This window comes from Astatotilapia calliptera, chromosome 14, assembly GCF_900246225.1.
Source record: "Astatotilapia calliptera chromosome 14, fAstCal1.2, whole genome shotgun sequence".
NCBI lineage: Eukaryota > Metazoa > Chordata > Actinopteri > Cichliformes > Cichlidae > Astatotilapia > Astatotilapia calliptera.
Genome location: NC_039315.1, coordinates 1,438,218 through 1,456,603, shown reverse-complemented (window position 1 = coordinate 1,456,603; position 18,386 = coordinate 1,438,218). Strand labels below are relative to the sequence as shown.

Genomic DNA, 18,386 nt, shown 5'->3' with positions numbered 1-18,386 from the left:
CTGCTCTGTCGCCGCCACTGCCTTCCGCGTGGCTGACCTCCTGATGTGTTTTGGCTGCTATCGGCCGGCCCCCTGAACTGTTTTTGGCCCCGTGCTGTCTACCTTCGGGTCGACCCCCCGAACTTTTTCGTGGACTCATGGTTTGGCCCAATCTAGTTTAGTTTTGTATATCTGGACTTGTGCTCCTGGTGTTTTGTTTTGTTTCTAATCGATTTAATTCAGCTTCAGTCTATTTGTTTCAATAGCACTAAATCACAATAACAGCTGCCTTGCAGTGCTCTCTATACACAGGATAAAGTAAAAACAACTGCGATGACCTGAATGATAAGATCAGCGAACTCTGCCGCTGCACCATCCTTCTGTCGGGTTTTCACCTATCATGTTTGGCTTATTTATAAAACTGATTGCTCGCAGGTATGAATGTGAGTGTGAACGGTTGTCTGTGGTAGATTGGCGACCTGTGGTAGCTCCCCCCCCCCCCCCCCGTGACCCTGATAAGGATAAGCAGGAGAGGATGGACAAAGCTTTTAATTATATCAGGGCAGCTGTGGCTACAACTGTAGCTGCCTCCACCAGTGTGTGAATGTGAGAGTGTGTGAATAGTAGCATTGTAAAGCGCTATATAAATGCAATCCATTATTATTATCTCATTATGATTAACAGAAGAAAAGGGCGGGAAGTAACGCACACTGACCTTGTCTGTTGAAATGACATACATGACAGCTGTGGTGCTTCACAAGGTTAGAAATCATGACTAAAGCCAGACTAGTCTGAGGACACAGCAGAGAGGAGATTCAACTAACCTGCTGGTTAAGATAACTCATTCACCAAACTGCAGTTTTCTCATGGTGCAGTAACATCTTTGATCTAAAACAGTTGTGGCACTTCACCTGCCATCACCAGTAGGCAGCAGGTGAAGTGTCTTGCTCAAGGACACAACCAAGACAGACAGAGCTGCAACCTTCCGGTTACGAGATGAGCTTCCCAGTATTATCTTACTTATTTTTCATTTCTTTGTATTTTCTTTGTATTTTTGGTATTATCTGTACCTGAGCTGACGCAACACAAACATTTTCCCGTCGTGGGATCAATAAAGTCTTATCTTAACAGCTGACTGTGGAATATTTAGTAGTAGTAGTCTCCTATCACAGTAACACGCTGGAGTTCACTGAGCTCCTGAGAGCGATGCACAGATGTTTGTGGAAGCAGTCTGCAGGTGCTGGTTTTATACACCTGTGGACATGGAAGAGACTGGAATACTTTTGTTGTCATCTGGCTGCTGTTGTCATCTCAGAGGTGTTAAAGAAGTGGATTTATAGGTGAAATGATGTGAGGGGAGTTTGGTGGGACTTTTCTCACTAAAGGGAAGTAACAGTGTTTCATTTCCTCTTCTGGTAACCTCAACCACACGACTGACAGACACTGAAAGCTGCAGCATTAGACAGCATAATGGGGAAGTTTGGCTCTTTCTATATTGTAAATCCCCAAATGAACAGAGCTCAAAAGGACAAAGATGCTGGAAGCACAGATGCATCATAACTTCTGAGAGTTCAGGAACTTAACAGTGAAAATCTTCAAACTTTCTCCAGTTTGTCCGACCTCGAAACCCATGTTTGGATCACAGTTACATCAGACAGCGCTCAAAGGCATCTCAAATGCTTGCTATGATATTTTTATTGACCACTTTCACAGCAGTAATGAAAAAAGAAGTTTAAAACAATGAGCTTGCAGCTTTTACTTTGCTTCATCTCTGAAATCTTTCTCTGCTTTTTGGACACATTCAGGATCATCATCATCACTTTGGTCGTGCGGGGAAAGAGTCACCTTTCAGACCTTTCACAGTGAGCAGAGCGTCACTCCACCTTCTGCCTCTGTTCACCCCCTCGTGCATGGAGGTGAACGCCAACAACCTTACCAACTATGCGCTAACGGGCACAGAACCGCCTGGTGCGACACGACAGGCAGAATATTACAGCTGACATGTACGACAGCGGTGCCCAGCAAAGGGAACGAAGCCTCTGTCAGCGTGTCAGTGATGGGGGGTAAAAACGGCTGACGGTCTACATAATCACGCTTCAGTTCAACTCAGAAAACTTTGTGACTTGCTGGCCTGAAGTTTCCGATATCTGCTGCTGATCAATCATCTGAAGCTCCAAAAATGGTATTGGTGACATTTAGGAGACAAGCAGGAAAACAGCTGTACAAACAGCTGCCTGATGCTTTTTATTATCCCAGGATTCAGTTTTTTAATTTCACTGCAGACTCTTCGATGTGTTTTTTTTTTTTTTGTTTTTGCTTTTTGCTCATGTCGTCTTCTTTTGTTTGCGTGATGTGGACGCAGCATTAAGTTTAGCTCCTGTAGAACAAACTCAGTGTCACCGCAGGAGGCGATGTAGTCGTGACCTTTACTGGCTCGTCGTCGTCAGCACCAGTTTTCCAGGATTCACTCAGACCAGCTGGGAGGACACACATGGGTGTGATTCCAGGAGCCTTTCTTAGATCTAAAGTCAGAGTGTGACAGACGCCGCACTGACGTGACATCATCCCGGGGATTTAGGACGCTGCAGGTTTTTGATCTGGTCTGTCTCTGTGTTGAGCACGCTGAAGCAGGTGCAAACAGGAAGTCAGCAAACAGCATGTGTCTGAGTATTATAGTCACACAGTGGGTTTCCTGCTGTTGTGCAGCCAGCAGTACGCTCTGACCGATGAGGACTAAATAAGGACTGATGTGCAACGATCGAGCTGAGCTTCATCGTTCTGTTAAAACTGTGTCAGGTTCCCTGAGCTGCACTCTCCGCCAGGCATCAGCAACCAGTAACAAACAGGAAGTCTCAGAGCGTTAATGTGCAGCACGGGCACACCGGCCTTCGGCCACTTCTGACTTTAGTGATTGAATTGATCCCAGAGCGAGATCCATACGTACACGCCTCAGGCGTGCAGCAGAACACCCAGCTCGTGCAGGGTGAGGTAAGCTGGGGATCTTTCTGGCTGGTTGCCACGGTGAACCATAATATCAGTGATTTATTGATGCTGGCTTTTTGGAGTCATCACATAGGGAGTTAATTCAGGGTAAACACACGCTGTGTTTACACACTGAAAACTCTGCTGATAAACTTTTCAAGTGCCAGAAAACCTTCCATGCTCACGTGCAGCTGTGCAGCTGTTTTATTTCTGAACTCCTCTCCGTCTCTCACCAACTCGTGGCTCGTGGGCCCTTTGAAAACGTTCACGTGGTCCACGTATCTGTGACCCTCACGGCGACTCAGAACAGGCTGCAGGCGTCGACGCTGACCGGCACAAGCACTCCGATCCTGATGGCAGACCGGATTTCACAAAGCTGAGTCCGTGACTGATTCTGCTGGGAACTACAGCCCCCTGTTTGCATGTGCAGCCAGCCTCATCCTCTGCTTTGGGTTGTGATGTTCATGCCGGTGAAACAGACTCTGTAAGAGGTTTTTCTAACATACTGAAGACGTTGCTCAGCTGCTGTGTTCTGCTGCTCTCTCAGGTTTGGGGCCGCCTTGTTGTTGCTGAACAGACTCTGGGTCGTGAATATGAGAGTAAATCACATATTCTGGTTCTCAGTCAAACCTCAGGTTCAGGCCTGCGTGAGCACAGCTACTGAGAGTTCACTGATGATCAGTATCAGCACTGCAGACGGCGCACAAAGCAAACCTGCCGTCTCTAATCAGCATCTCTACACTTCCCATTTAACCTCCCTGCAGCGTTGGCTCCTCCGGCTGTGTCACAGCGAATCATGTGATCCACTTTCATTCAGTGCTGCGCATTAAACCTTCCGCACTGAGTCAGCGCTCTCTCATCAGAGCTACATGCTGCTTTGACACTCACCTGCATGCGCTAAACACCTGCACAGCAGCCCTGCTCGGTTATCCCGAGCGCACGGCGCCATCTAGCGACTTCATTGAGAGGTGCGCTGGCAAAGCAAAACAATAACTAAGTTAATATTTAACTAATTATTTAATTAATCTAAAGACAAAAATAATTCTCATTTTATTACTTTGAAAAGTGTTAAATTTTGTTCTCAGTTTACTTATATTTTGGGGTTATTTACAAGTTTTATTTGTAGGTTAATAATTGCTTAACTTTAGTTTTGCTGCTTTTCTTTGACAGTCACTCAGGACGAGTATAGGACCAGCCTGTGGTTCTGTACCAGAGCAGGAGAAGCAGCAGGAAACAACGAACACTGATCTTTTGTTTGTTGGATAAATAAACCTTAAACGCAACTTTTACCTTTTGTTTCTCAGCAGAGCGCAGCAGCGCCTTGATTTTAAATGGTTGGATGTTTGGTGGGACAAACAATGGAAAATAGTTTTTAGCCATGTGTTGCAGACACGAGGGTTACATCCACCCAGCGTCCGTGGTTACCATGGTTACTGCGGTGAATTAAACAGCTGGCACTCCGTGTTTACGTTTTCATTACGAACGAACTGTCTGACCTGGTTAACTTATAGTTAGGAGTATCGCAGATAACACCCACGTGAGCTGTGTCCTCGGAAATCTGGACTGGTGTGGACTCTCCAAGACAAACTGGTAAGAACGGTTCCCCACTGCACTGAAATAAACAGGCTATTGCTGAAACACACGTGCTGTGTTATAAACTAAATGTGGATTTGCTATTAACATGTTTAGCTATGAAGGAAACTTTCCTTCCGTCTCGTTGGTGAGCAGCGTTTTCTTCTGTCGTGTTTCACAGTTTCTAACACAGTTAAACGCAACATCAAACAAACACAAATCAGATGTTACTTATTTTTGCTTTATTTCAGTCATCCTAACAGACAGCTGGTGCTGCGAATATAGTTGAACACATATTAATAACAGATGATCATTTCTGGACAGCGTCTTCTCTTCTTTCCTTGTAAAAAATATTTTTAATGTTAGTTTAAATTCAAAGTTGGCGCGAATGGTTCAGTCGAACACGTGCTCAGTGAGACATTAAACTAAAGTTATGAAACTTTAATCTGAGCCAAATTAAACAGTGACGTAAGCGTGACCCTACAGACAGACCGGGCCGGTGTTTCACCTCCACCGAGAGCTGAACCCAGCGGGGGTTGAAAGCTGTGTGCCGGGGTCCCAGACTAACAGACAGCGGCAGACTTGGAGCCGCTTCCGACAAACCAGCAAATAAACACTGAACATCTGATCTGTGACATTTGTGACGTCCTTTCAAACACACACCGCAGCCTTTTTGACCAATAAAATATTCTCATACACGAAGCGACCGCAAACAAATAAACGTCACGACGCCGGTGTTCACGGGACAGGTCAGGAGACGGCCTTCGTTTTCTTTCGCTTTGTACGTTTTATCTGATTTCAGCGCTTTCGCCTCACAGCTGCTGTGTGTGCACTCACAGAGACTTCATTCCTGTTTCACGCACAACACACAACTTTCGCTGTTTCTCTTCTGAGTCTTGCACAGAAACGTTTAAGTTAAAAGAAATGTTATTGTGCACTTCCAGCCTAGTTGTAGAAATCAGCACTCCTGTTTATTTACGGTGATTTTAATTTGTTTTCCATAACAAAGAAGTACGTCCTGCACATGTTGTGACATCACATCCTGTTATCGTAGTCTGCCTGCCTCATTTTTCTGGACACGAATTCAATTTGAGAATCGTCTGAAATGATGGAGCAGCGAGTGCGTGACATTTGTGTAACTGCGCTTTCTCATCTGTGCGTGAAGCAGCTGGAAGTCTGCAGAGTTTCTCCGCTCCTTCACGTTCATTCACACAGCGCACTGCCGCGTGTTTTTTTACAACGTGGGAAACCGTGATTCAGTTTGCAGATACTTATCACAGCGCGTCCTGCCCTCCTACACATCAGACAGACACTTCCTGCAGGGACGCAGCACAAACAGCCCTGACTGTCTCTACGCTTTTCTCTTCATCACAGACCTCACACTGGTTTATGACTCTCATCTTATCATTCATTGTGCTTCCTGCTCTTGGCTGCGCTTACATGTTTCCACTGCCTTTAAGTGTCATCTGCATGCATCTACATGCAGGCACCGCACATGAATCCATCACATCCACACGCTCCTATGATGAATTCGTTTATGTGCATTTTCCCTCCTTAATGAAAACAAACACAAGCGGTGTAGCTTTGCGCTGCTGTGTTAAGACACCTGCTGTAGTTGTGCGTATCTTCCTGAGGTTAAGCATTAATCATCACAGTCTCTGCAAACTGTGTGCAGCTCAGGCTGTAAAGCTCAGGGGGGAGTTCGTGCCTCACCCTCGGCCTCCCCGCAGCTACGGTATGAAAACCCTACATTTTCTCCACCTCGATTTTCAGAAAACTTGACCTCCGACCTTTAAGTTGAGTTCACTGAGTTATCACGTTGACACAGACGTGCGCGCTGCCCACCTGTCCACAGGACCCCGTGTCTTTAACTGCATCTGAGGACGTCTCTGGACGCCTGCTTTTCCCTTTTCTTTCATCGCGGCTCATCCAACGAGGAGCGAGACGTTGCTCCGTGTTGACATCATCACACGGCGGCTCTGCTGGGCTGAGCTCCGAGTGTGTGCTTGTGTTAAAGAAACAGACAGCTTGATGAGCTGCAGCGGGTCAGAGGAACCGCAGGTGTGACCTCACCTGTGGACGTCGCTCGCTCTGCGCCTGCCCGGGGTTTTCTGCTCTCAGCGCTGTGACGTCGAACCATTTATTTGTTACTCTTTACTTTCACTAAAGCTGACATTTTCACTGTTAAAGAGACGTCATCGTCCCCTTCCTCTCTTCTGTGGACTTTAACTTTTTTTCCCACTTCTGCTAAAAGCTGATAAGTGCCGATCAGCCTCGCCAGATAAACCAGAAGTCTCTAAATTTATCTGTAAAGAATCATTACTCACAACTCATTTGCTGGAAACGCCTTCAATATGCATATATGTGTGTGTGTGTCAGGGAGGCGGGGCTTGTGGTCACACTGACGACAGCAGCAGCATGTTGCTAACAGGCAGGAAAACACCTTCCATCTGTCTGCAGCTTCCGCAGCTCCGAGCACATGATCTGCACTGACACACCGAATCAAACGCACACAGAGGACCCGAAGAGAAGCCGGAGGGCCCGCTCAGTCCCTTAGGGATCCAACACGCGGTCCGAGAGCCCGGGAGGGGACGAGGCGGGAGCTGAAGATTCACTCAGGTTTGTTTTTAAGGGGAAACAATCGTGACTGTGTGGGAATGTCTGTTTCAAGGGGGACCATGTGAAATGGATGACCGGCACACACACACACACACACACACACACTCACACACACACACACACACACACACACACACACACACACACACACACACACACACACACACACTGTGAAATAATGAACTAACAGAGTTGAGATCTGTGATCTGAGAGTCATTTTCTCTTCCTGCTCCCGTCCTCGAGTCTCGTCGTCTCCTTTCAGTAGTTTTCTGTCTGATCACTTCACGTCTCTGTGGTCGCTTTCGTGTCACTCTGGTGGTTTTACATCCTCTCGTGCTGAGCTTGTGTGTCTTTGGGGTTGTTTGACTGATTTACAACAGGAAATGTCACCTCTGTGACAGTTTGGTAATCTTTTCACACATTTCACAGCGTGTAGGTTTATTTTCTAACCTCTCCTCAATATTTCATATCGCTGTGTTAAAGGATTACAAATGAAGAACCAAAAGCTGCGTTCCTCTAACATCCAGCAGGGGCTCGAGCAGTGAGGTAAAACATGTTTACAGCCTGATACAGAAACGGTTTAGCTCATTTCCTCACAACAACTGTACGTGACTCACCTGTTTGATTGTTTCAAGGCTTAACGTTTGCATAATTGGGGCTGTGGCCTCTCTGACTGGCAGGTAGCTGCTAGCTGTCTGCTGGCCTTCGCTTCGGCTCGCTGGAGTCCCTGAACTGGACCTCCGGACCCCGTTTGTGATACAAAACCAGTGTGTAAACACTATGGTGTCCCTCTTTTATATACAGGCTGTTCCTTTTTTAAGGTTCAGGGGATAAAAATACTGAATGCATCCAAAAGCGGCAGGTTCCTGGGCACATGCTGAAATGCATCTTGAGACTCGTGGTTCTCTCCTTCAGCTTTCACCGCTTCGTCTCTGCGGTCTCGACACGGGTTTGGACATTTCTGCCTCCTCTGCTTGTTTATCATACAACTGCAGCTGCAGGTGGAAATTCTAGTCCCAAACCCTGGTGTCTGAGTGCCATGACCTTTAGATGACTCTTCATTTTCAAAGAAAGCTAAACCCCCAGTGTCGCTTTCTGTAAAGCTGATTTTCCCCAGTTTGTGTGACTCAGTACAGACGATTTCCTTCGTCTAAATTTTCCTGCTTTATTTTCCTTATTTGGACGAAAAATGCAACGCAGTTTATTTTCACTTGGGTGCACATGCGTCGTCCTTCTGCCACAAATATTCACAGAATGTGGATTCATCCGCCGCTGAAAATAGTCCTGAAGACGAGCGCTCTCTCCTCCGAGGCTTGAACAAAAGCCAGTGTTCAGGTGAAGCCACAGACAGAGAGGAAGTCAGATCGTGTTGGAGGCCACGTTCTCCTGGTTTGGGCTGAGAACTTCGAGGACTTCCTGTTCCACCTATGAGAACGAATGAGGCCCTCATGGGAAAAACTGTTAAGGTAAAACACATTTCTGCGAGTGTTGGGGGCATCATAGCGCCCCGGGGTGCTTTTTGGCATCCTCCATTTTGATTTGGGGCGTGAAGCGAGCAGCGGCCTCCTGATAGCATCACTTTCAACCACCACGTTCAGCCGCTTCAGCCGGGCTTTAACTTCAGGTGACCATATTTTGAAAAAGGACACTTGGCCCAGTCACGAAGGACTTTGATAAACTTCGTTTAAAGAAAATTTTAACATATCTAAATGATGCTTTTTCTGTGCTGTTAATGAATGGTGAAAGTCAAGAAGTCAACAAGTGCAAAAAAAGAGGACGCTTGGTCACCCTACTTTAACTTCTAACGTCTAGTTACCGTTAAGAAACGAGCGCCGTGGAGGGAGGACGCCGCGCTCTAAGCGTTAGCAGAAAGTGAATGTTTTTGGACAGAATCACCTTCAGAGTGAGGAAAACTGAAGGACGTGAGCAGGCTGACCAACGGTCCTCTTCTTTGGAAGTCAAAATATGACACAAGTGATGTTTTATTACGGAAGGCGGATTTGTGAAAATTAAAATGTGACTTTTTCTGCAGAAGCAGGTGGAAATAACTTGTTTCATGTGTGCAGCTCGCAGCGGTTGGCTCAGTTCAGCTTCGGTGGTTTGATGGGATCAAAAAGAAATGTTTTTGCATTTAAATGCAGCAGATCTGTGATCCTGACTCGACGTTACAGGATGTTTCTTACCTGCTGATCCTCTCTGAGAGGATTATCACCAGGACAGGATACGTGCTGATGGTTTGCAGCTGTCATCACAGAATCTGCATCGGTTTGTGTGTCTTCGACATGAAAATGAGCTCCCGTGATCGCGAGCTTTCTTTTCTCTGACTTCCTGCTTCACACAGGTTTGCTGCGACCACAGAGCTTATTTTACATCCTGCACGTCAGCGTGTGCCCGTCTCACACCTCGGGCTCGGCCACAGCTCGCTGCTGTTTCTGAAAAAGCAGAAATGCTCAGAGGTCAGAGGCTCGTATGTAAACATAGAAAGCAGCTTCTCAGCCTTTTTATGTTTACGTGACGGTTACATTCATAAATGCTTTGCTAACAACTGCTGATGTATGGAGCCTCAAAACCAGAACTTTTGGTTTAATGTTCTATAAGATGTGCAGTTCATCTGGTTTGTGGCTGCTTATAATAATGTAGATAACAGGAAATGATTCACGATAAGAAAACATCTACAAACATCATAAATAACAAGTTTGAGGGGAGCTTGTTAGAAGATGAAGAAGACCTGAAACCAGCTGGGAGCAGCTGTGTCGGCACATCGGGAGGATTCAGTAGCTGCTGCTCGTTTTCAGGGTTTAGATGGTGAGAGATCTGAGGTAAACCAGACGCTCTAACAAACTTCAAACAGGGCGCTTCATGATGATTCCTCTGATTTCAAAACTTATTGACAAAAACCTGTGAGTTTGAGATTGTAGGCGTGCTGGATTTCCACTGTGAGCGTGAGAGGAAATTTAGTGCAGCTGAGTGTTTGAAGCCGTCGGCTGTAAACCTGTTTCTGTGTCAGCTCCTGTTTCAAGTCTGTTTAACTGCAGGGAGAAAGTGCCCTGAACACAGACACATCACAGACACATCACAGACACATCACAGAGTCACATCACAGACACAGAGTCACATCCCAGACACATCACAGACACATCACAGACACAGAGTCACATCACGGACACAGAGTCACATCACAGACACAGAGTCACATCACAGACACATCACAGACACATCACGGACACAGAGTCACATCACAGACACAGAGTCACATCACAGACACATCACAGACACAGAGTCACATCACAGACACATCACAGACACAGAGTCACATCACGGACACATCACGGACACAGAGTCACATCACAGACACATCACAGAGTCACATCACAGACACATCACAGACACAGAGTCACATCACAGACACATCACAGACACAGAGTCACATCACAGACACATCACAGAGTCACATCACAGACACATCACAGACACAGAGTCACATCACAGACACATCACAGACACAGAGTCACATCACAGACACATCACAGACACATCACAGACACAGAGTCACATCACGGACACATCACGGACACATCACGGACACAGAGTCACATCACGGACACAGAGTCACATCACAGACACATCACAGACACAGAGTCACATCACAGACACATCACGGACACAGAGTCACATCACGGACACAGAGTCACATCACAGACACATCACAGACACAGAGTCACATCACAGACACAGAGTCACATCACAGACACAGAGTCACATCACAGACACATCACAGACACAGAGTCACATCACAGACACATCACAGACACAGAGTCACATCACGGACACATCACAGACACAGAGTCACATCACAGACACATCACAGACACAGAGTCACATCACAGACACATCACAGAGTCACATCACAGAGTCACATCACAGACACATCACAGAGTCACATCACAGACACATCACAGACACAGAGTCACATCACAGACACAGAGTCACATCACAGACACATCACAGACACAGAGTCACATCACGGACACATCACGGACACAGAGTCACATCACGGACACAGAGTCACATCACAGACACATCACAGACACAGAGTCACATCACGGACACATCACGGACACAGAGTCACAACACAGACACATCACAGACACATCACAGAGTCACATCACAGACACAGAGTAACATCACGGACACAGAGTCACATCACAGACACATCACAGACACAGAGTCACATCACGGACACAGAGTCACATCACAGACACATCACAGACACATCACGGACACAGAGTCACATCACGGACACAGAGTCACATTACAGACACATCACAGACACATCACAGACACAGAGTCACATCACGGACACATCACGGACACAGAGTCACATCACGGACACAGAGTCACATCACAGACACATCACAGACACAGAGTCACATCACAGACACATCACAGACACATCACAGACACATCACGGACACAGAGTCACATCACGGACACAGAGTCACATCACAGACACATCACAGACACATCACGGACACAGAGTCACATCACGGACACAGAGTCACATCACAGACACATCACAGACACAGAGCCACATCACAGACACATCACAGACACAGAGTCACATCGCAGACACAGAGTCACATCACAGACACATCACAGACACAGAGTCACATCACAGACACATCACGGACACAGAGTCACATCACGGACACGTCACAGACACAGAGTCACATCACAGACACAGAGTCACATCACAGACACATCACAGACACAGAGTCACATCACAGACACATCACAGACACATCACAGACACATCACAGACACATCACGGACACAGAGTCACATCACAGACACATCACAGACACAGAGTCACATCACAGACACATCACAGACACATCACAGACACAGAGTCACATCACAGACACATCACAGACACATCACGGACACATCACAGAGTCACATCACAGACACATCACAGACACAGAGTCACATCACAGACACATCACAGACACATCACGGACACAGAGTCACATCACGGACACATCACAGACACAGAGTCAGATCACAGACACATCACAGACACATCACATCACGGACACAGAGTCACATCACGGACACATCACAGACACATCACATCACGGACACAGAGTCACATCACAGACACAGAGTCACATCACAGACACATCACAGACACATCACATCACAGACACAGAGTCACATCACAGACACATCACAGACACATCACATCACAGACACAGAGTCACATCACAGACACAGAGTCACATCATGGACACAGAGTCACATCACAGACACAGAGTCACATCATGGACACAGAGTCACATCACAGTCACAGACACGGACACATCACAGACACAGAGTCACATCACAGACACATCACAGACACAGAGTCACATCACAGACACATCACAGACACAGAGTCACATCACGGACACAGAGTCACATCACAGACACAGAGTCACATCACGGACACAGACACGGACACATGTCAGTTAAGATCAGATGAGACTGTGTGTGGCTGATCAGCACGTGGTGTTTACAGCAGCAGCTGTTTAAATTCTTCTAAAGTTGAGTAAATGTTTGTGCAGAGAAACGTGTCTGTGCTGCTGCTCTGATTTCAATGTGTTTGTTTCTCTGTGTGTGTGTGTGTGTGTGTGTCTGTGTGTGTGCGTGCGTGTGTGTGTGTGTGTGTCTGTGTGTGTGCGTGCGTGTGTGTGTGTGTGTGTGTGTGTGTGTCTGTGTGTGTGCGTGCGTGTGTGTGTGTCTGTGTGTGTGTGTGTGTGTGTGCGTGCGTGTGTGTGTGTGTGTGCGTGCGTGTGTGTGTGTGTGTGTGTGTGTGTGTGTGCGTGTGTGTGTGTGTGCGTGTGTGTGTGTGTGTGTGTGTGTACCATGTTTACATATCTTTGTGAGGACCAACAGCCCTTATGCGGACAAAATCCCCATACCCACAAGTTTGAAGGCATGTTTGAGACTCAGAGTGTGGTTTTAGTGTCAGGGTGACAGTTATGTTATGGTTAGCATTCATTCTTGATGGTTAGGGTGAGCAGCTAGGGAAAACATCGTGTCAGTTAGATGTCCTCACTAAGATATGAAAACAAGTGTGTGTGTGTGTGTGTGTGTCACAGCTGCTGCAGATTTGCAAACTTGCATGTAACAGTTTGAGTGAACCACTTGTGTACGCCGGGATCTCTCAGAGCCCCGCCCCCTGCTTGGCCGATGACCTCTCACAGTTTAAAAGGATAAACTCTCATTGGCTCGTGCCAGCAGCTACAGCACCTCCTTCCCACCTCAAACCTTCCTGCTTCTTCTTTGCTTCCCTCCTACGGCAGAGCTTTCCACTTTTCCCTGTCGACCTACACGCTTTCCTTCTCACCGACCCTTTAACACATTCATGCCCGCCTACACATCTATGCACCTGTACCTAAACTGGCCCCTTTTTCATGCTTCTCATGAATCCACTGCCAAATATGTGAAATAATTTATGAAATAAAAACATTTTTTGCAGGTGCTGGGAAAGAAATGAAACCAGTGTGTTTAAACTGACTGCAACACTTTCAGTGCAGACAGATAAAAACATGTGATTGTGCATTTTTAACGTGTGCTCGATCGATCTCTCTGCGTTTCTACAGAGCGAGATGAATTCATCCGACGCTGTAATACAAATGAGATTTTGTGGTTTAATCTTTGGAGTGGATCCTCTTCCTGTTTTCAGGCCGACAGTGAATGCCGCCGTGAGCAGCCCTGCAGCCTCTCTGCTTTCACCTCCCGACGAGCGCCACCTCACGATGACTCCTGCCACCAATCTCAGCACCGGCGGCGCTCCGGAGGAGAAGCCCTGCATCGTCAACGACCAGATGGGACCCTTCACAGTTGTCTACATCCTCATCTTTATCATCAGTCTGCCTGGAAATCTGGTGTCAGTGTGGGCCTTCATCCGCAGCCCCAGAGCCAAGGTAGGCAGGACGACTCGAGATGACCCGAGGTCACACACGAGGTGAAAAGTGAGGCGAATGTCCTGTGGCGAGGTGTCACATGACAGTGTAAAGGTGCTTGAAGAGCACGTATTAGATAAGAGAAGAAGAAGTGATGAGAGGATTTGTGGTCAGTTATGGTGAAATGAGCTGGAATGAGGATTTCTCTGACCCCGTGACTCACTGTAAGCTTCTCTTTTCCTCGGACATAGAAGAAGATATAGTCGAGGTTTTAAAAATGAAGCTTTAAAATGAAATCGTCCATCAGCCTCTGACTCTTCTGAGCTCAAAGCTCTCAGATGGAGATGTGGACAAAAAGAAGGCAGATTTAAAGCCCTTTTGCATCAGTACCTACTCAGATCAACCGGTTTTCCATTACAACCCAGTGTGCGTGCTTGTCGTCATAGCAACGCATCTGTGTGGCCAGCGACATAATCATGCGATACGAACGCTACAAGAAAGGACGTCGAGGCAAGAATAAACCTGCTGCTTTCCTTCGTTGCCGAGTTTTAAAAAATGACAGTTTTAATTTTTGCGAGTGAGACGCTCTCATGACTCATCGAGTGGCGCTTCTGACCGGCCAATATGTGGCACGCAGTCTGATGATGTCACATTTTAGTACCTGCCTGGGTGAGCAGGGACTATGACCTAATGGAAAACCCTGGAAACCGTGGCGAACGGTTGCCAAGTCGATCCGATTAGGTACTAATGAAAATGGGGCATAAGACGCTTCAGCACAGCCTTAAACACACATTTACCCCAGTGTGGGGTAAGTACTCCTACCTTACCCAAACTACAGGTTCTGGACAAATTCAAAGAGCTTTTGGTCATTTTAAATTTCATTTGTTAGAATTTATTAATTTTCCCCTGAACTGCAGTTCCTCTAATGTCCACTGGAGGCTCCGACAGTGAGTCAGTCCCCACAGTCCTGCATGTTCAAAGGTCCAACAGAACTGCTTCACAACAAATGCATGAAGTTTATTTTAAACACTCACCTGGTTAGATAGTATTAAGGCAGCTGCAGCACAGGTGGCTGTAGTAGCAGAGCTGATGATCTGAGTCCGTGTCCATGTTTAGATGTTTTTGTGTCCCTCAGCAGAAGAGCGCCAGCATCTACCTGATTAACCTGCTGGTGGCCGACCTGCTGCTCCTGCTCGCGCTGCCCTTTAAGATCATGAAGGACCTCGGGGTGGCGCCGTGGAACCTCATGGTGTTCCACTGCCAGGCCAGCGCCGTCACCATCTACATCAGCCTCTACGCATCCATCGCCTTCCTCGCCTTCATCATCACGGACCGCTACCTGCAGGTACTCTCCAAAAATGTTCAAAAGCAGCGCTCTGGTTAGTGGGCACCACGCACCGTGCGGTCTTTCTTATGTGTTTAGATTGAAATCGTTTTCAGACATCAGAAACAAAAATGTGAGTGTCCTCCTGCAGGAATGCCACACTGTGCGCTCTCTGCGGCTGCAGGAGGTCGGCTTCGCCCGGCTGCTGTCGCTGGTCGTCTGGCTGCTGCTGCTGCTCATCATGGTGCCCAACATGGCCCTGCCAATAAAACAGGTCACGGTAAGGCAACAGTCCTGACAATAAAGCCTCTGTGACCGTTGGAGGTGCACGATTCACATGTCTAAAGTGCACCATGCAGGCCGGCGGCGGCTATTGGAGACGTTTTCAGAATCAGAATCAGAAAGGGTTTTATTGCCAAATGTTGAGCAGGTTTACAACATTAGGAAATTGCTGCTGTTTTGTCCTCTGAGCAGAAGGAGGTGACACTGTGCCTCAGACTGGTGTGTTTCTGTTGCTCCTGCAGGAGCAGACCTACCTCAGCTGCTCTTCTCTGAAGGAGGACATCAGCCTTCACTGGCACGCTCTCACGGTCTTCCTTTGCACGGCGCTCTTCCTCAACGCCTCCGCCGCCACGCTCATCTCCAGCACCCTGGCTGTCAAAAAGCTCCTGCGCAGCCGCAGCGACCCCAAACTCTGGGCGAACGCCAGGAGGGTAGCGGCAAGCGTGGCGGCTGTGGCGTTGGCCTATGTATTCAGCTTCGTCCCCTACCACGTGGTCCGCACGCCGTACACGCTGGCCCAGACCAAACTCATCACAGACTGTGAAACCAAGAAGCGGCTGTTTCTGGGGAAGGAGTCCACTCTGCTGCTGAGCGTGCTCCACCTCTGCTTCGACCCGCTCATCTTCTTCTACCTTAACGCCCCGTTCAGACACACCATCAGAAAGCTGTTTCCCTGCCTCGGAAACCACGCCATCAGAGACGCAAAGGAGGAGGCGGCAGAGGAAATGATGCAGCCGGCGACCTCTGCACAGCAAGAGGCTGCATGCTAACCACACCGTCTCCTCCAGGATGGTACTTAGCTTAGCACAATGACTGGAAACTGTTAGCTTAAATGCTCTCTTGAAAGACTACAAACATGGACTAAAGACTTACAGATGCTCCTCCATGTGCAACAGGATTCAACTTGACTTATTAAACTTATAGATTATTACTCACTGTTCAGTTTTTATCAGTGTGACTGGTGTTAATAAAATGAAGACTAACAGGTGAAATGATTAAACTCTGTGATGCTGTTACATAGACTGTAACTTTATATTATTATTGATTCATAAAGATGAAACAAAGAGAACAAACCCGATTGGTCCTTTTAAGTGCTGTGAGCGTCTGTCACCAGCAGAGGGCAGCAGTAACCAGTGTCCACCACAGTGCTCCTCAACTGAAACACCTTATAGAACCTTATGATATCCCGCTTGTCTTTTTCAACAGAGGACACAATTATTAAAGCTAAATACCACAACAAAAAACATTTTTAATGTCATGACAACAGGTCAGAAAGCAGAATCTAAACACTGTGATGACGATGTACTTAAAGTGTGTCTTGGGAACATTTATTGAAGAAGTCTTTTGCCAATAGCCATATTCTGAAATCGAACACCATCGACAGCAGCACTCTGACCTGACCTCTGTGTGAGGTCTGTCACTCATCGCGGTGCTGATGCATGCTCAATTATCCAGGTAAGTAAATCCCAAAAGGTTGAGTCTGTTCATCTGGAGGTTTCAGTGGGAGAAACGTTTCATCATCATCAGCTGACGTCTTCAGTCTCAACTGACTGCATGTTTCAACCTTATAAACAGGACATTTGAACAATGACTGAAACCAGCAGCACTGATGAACAACGGGCTGGGAGGTCAGTTCATGATCATTAATATACATATTCTCATGACCACTGATCAATAACCATGAGTACCATTCACAGAGAGTTGGGGAAAAGCTGCAATCACAGCATTGTAGGATGGTGACAGATGTACCCTTAGGCCCCCTCCTCCATTCAGAGATGGTCTTTCCCTCACGTTCCTTCAGTGCTGCTGGTTTCAGTCATTGTGCAAATGTCCTGTTTATAATGTTGGAAACCTGCAGTCAGCTGAGACTGAAGACGTCACCTGATGATGACAAAATGTTTCTCCCACTGAAAACGTCCAGATGAACAGAATCAACCTTTTGGGATTTACTTACCTGGATAATTGAGCGTGCATCAGCACCGCGATGAGTGACAGACCTCACACAGAGGTCAGGTCAGAGTGCTGCTGTCTCAGGAAGAAGATGATGACAATGGACCAAACGAGTTAGTGATTAAAGTGAACGGCATGTGCTTTTTCTTATTTCACTCATACTTACTCATATTAATCTTGCTTCAGGAAATGATGTTCACGTTAACCGATACCAATACCAGTGCCGATAATATCGATTTGCCCAACTTTACCTTGAAGCAGAAGGACAACTGAATATCTCCAAAGGAAAATGGACCCTGGAAAAGGAGGAGCCTTGGAACCAGGACTAAAAGAAACAGTATAACAGACAAATAAGGCTTTTAAGTATGAATAAACTTACCTCTGGTTTCTGTAGCTTAGTCAGTAAATGGTAAATGGCCTGTATTTATATAGCGCTCAAAGTCAGTGTTTGTAGTTGTTACCACAGACTGTTCCCAAATCACCGACACAGTGACGGTAACTGATTTAAGCGCATATGCTATTAGCTAATGCTACTCAGCCTGGCTAGCAAGCTCCTGCTAGTACCAGCCAACCATAAATGGTCTGTTACTACAGTAACCTCACAGCAGCCATATTTTTGATCAGATGATGTCATTAAAAAGGCTCCAACAGCACAAACACGGTCCACAGGTCCAGTTCAGGGACTCCAGTTAGCTGAGGTGACGCCTAGCACACAGCTAGCAGCTAGA

At 46.9% G+C, this 18,386-nt stretch overlaps 1 protein-coding gene across 1 annotated transcript; it reads left to right on the top strand.

Moving 5' to 3' along the window:
- Positions 1-8,439: 8,439 nt before the first annotated feature.
- Positions 8,440-16,949, top strand: LOC113036300 (probable G-protein coupled receptor 171). Its single transcript, XM_026192545.1, is given in 6 exon segments — positions 8,440-8,618; positions 13,883-13,944; positions 13,946-14,123; positions 15,238-15,447; positions 15,578-15,706; positions 15,951-16,949. Coding segments are annotated over 6 exon segments (1,146 nt in total). The 5' UTR covers positions 8,440-8,579; the 3' UTR covers positions 16,479-16,949.
- Positions 16,950-18,386: the final 1,437 nt, after the last annotated feature.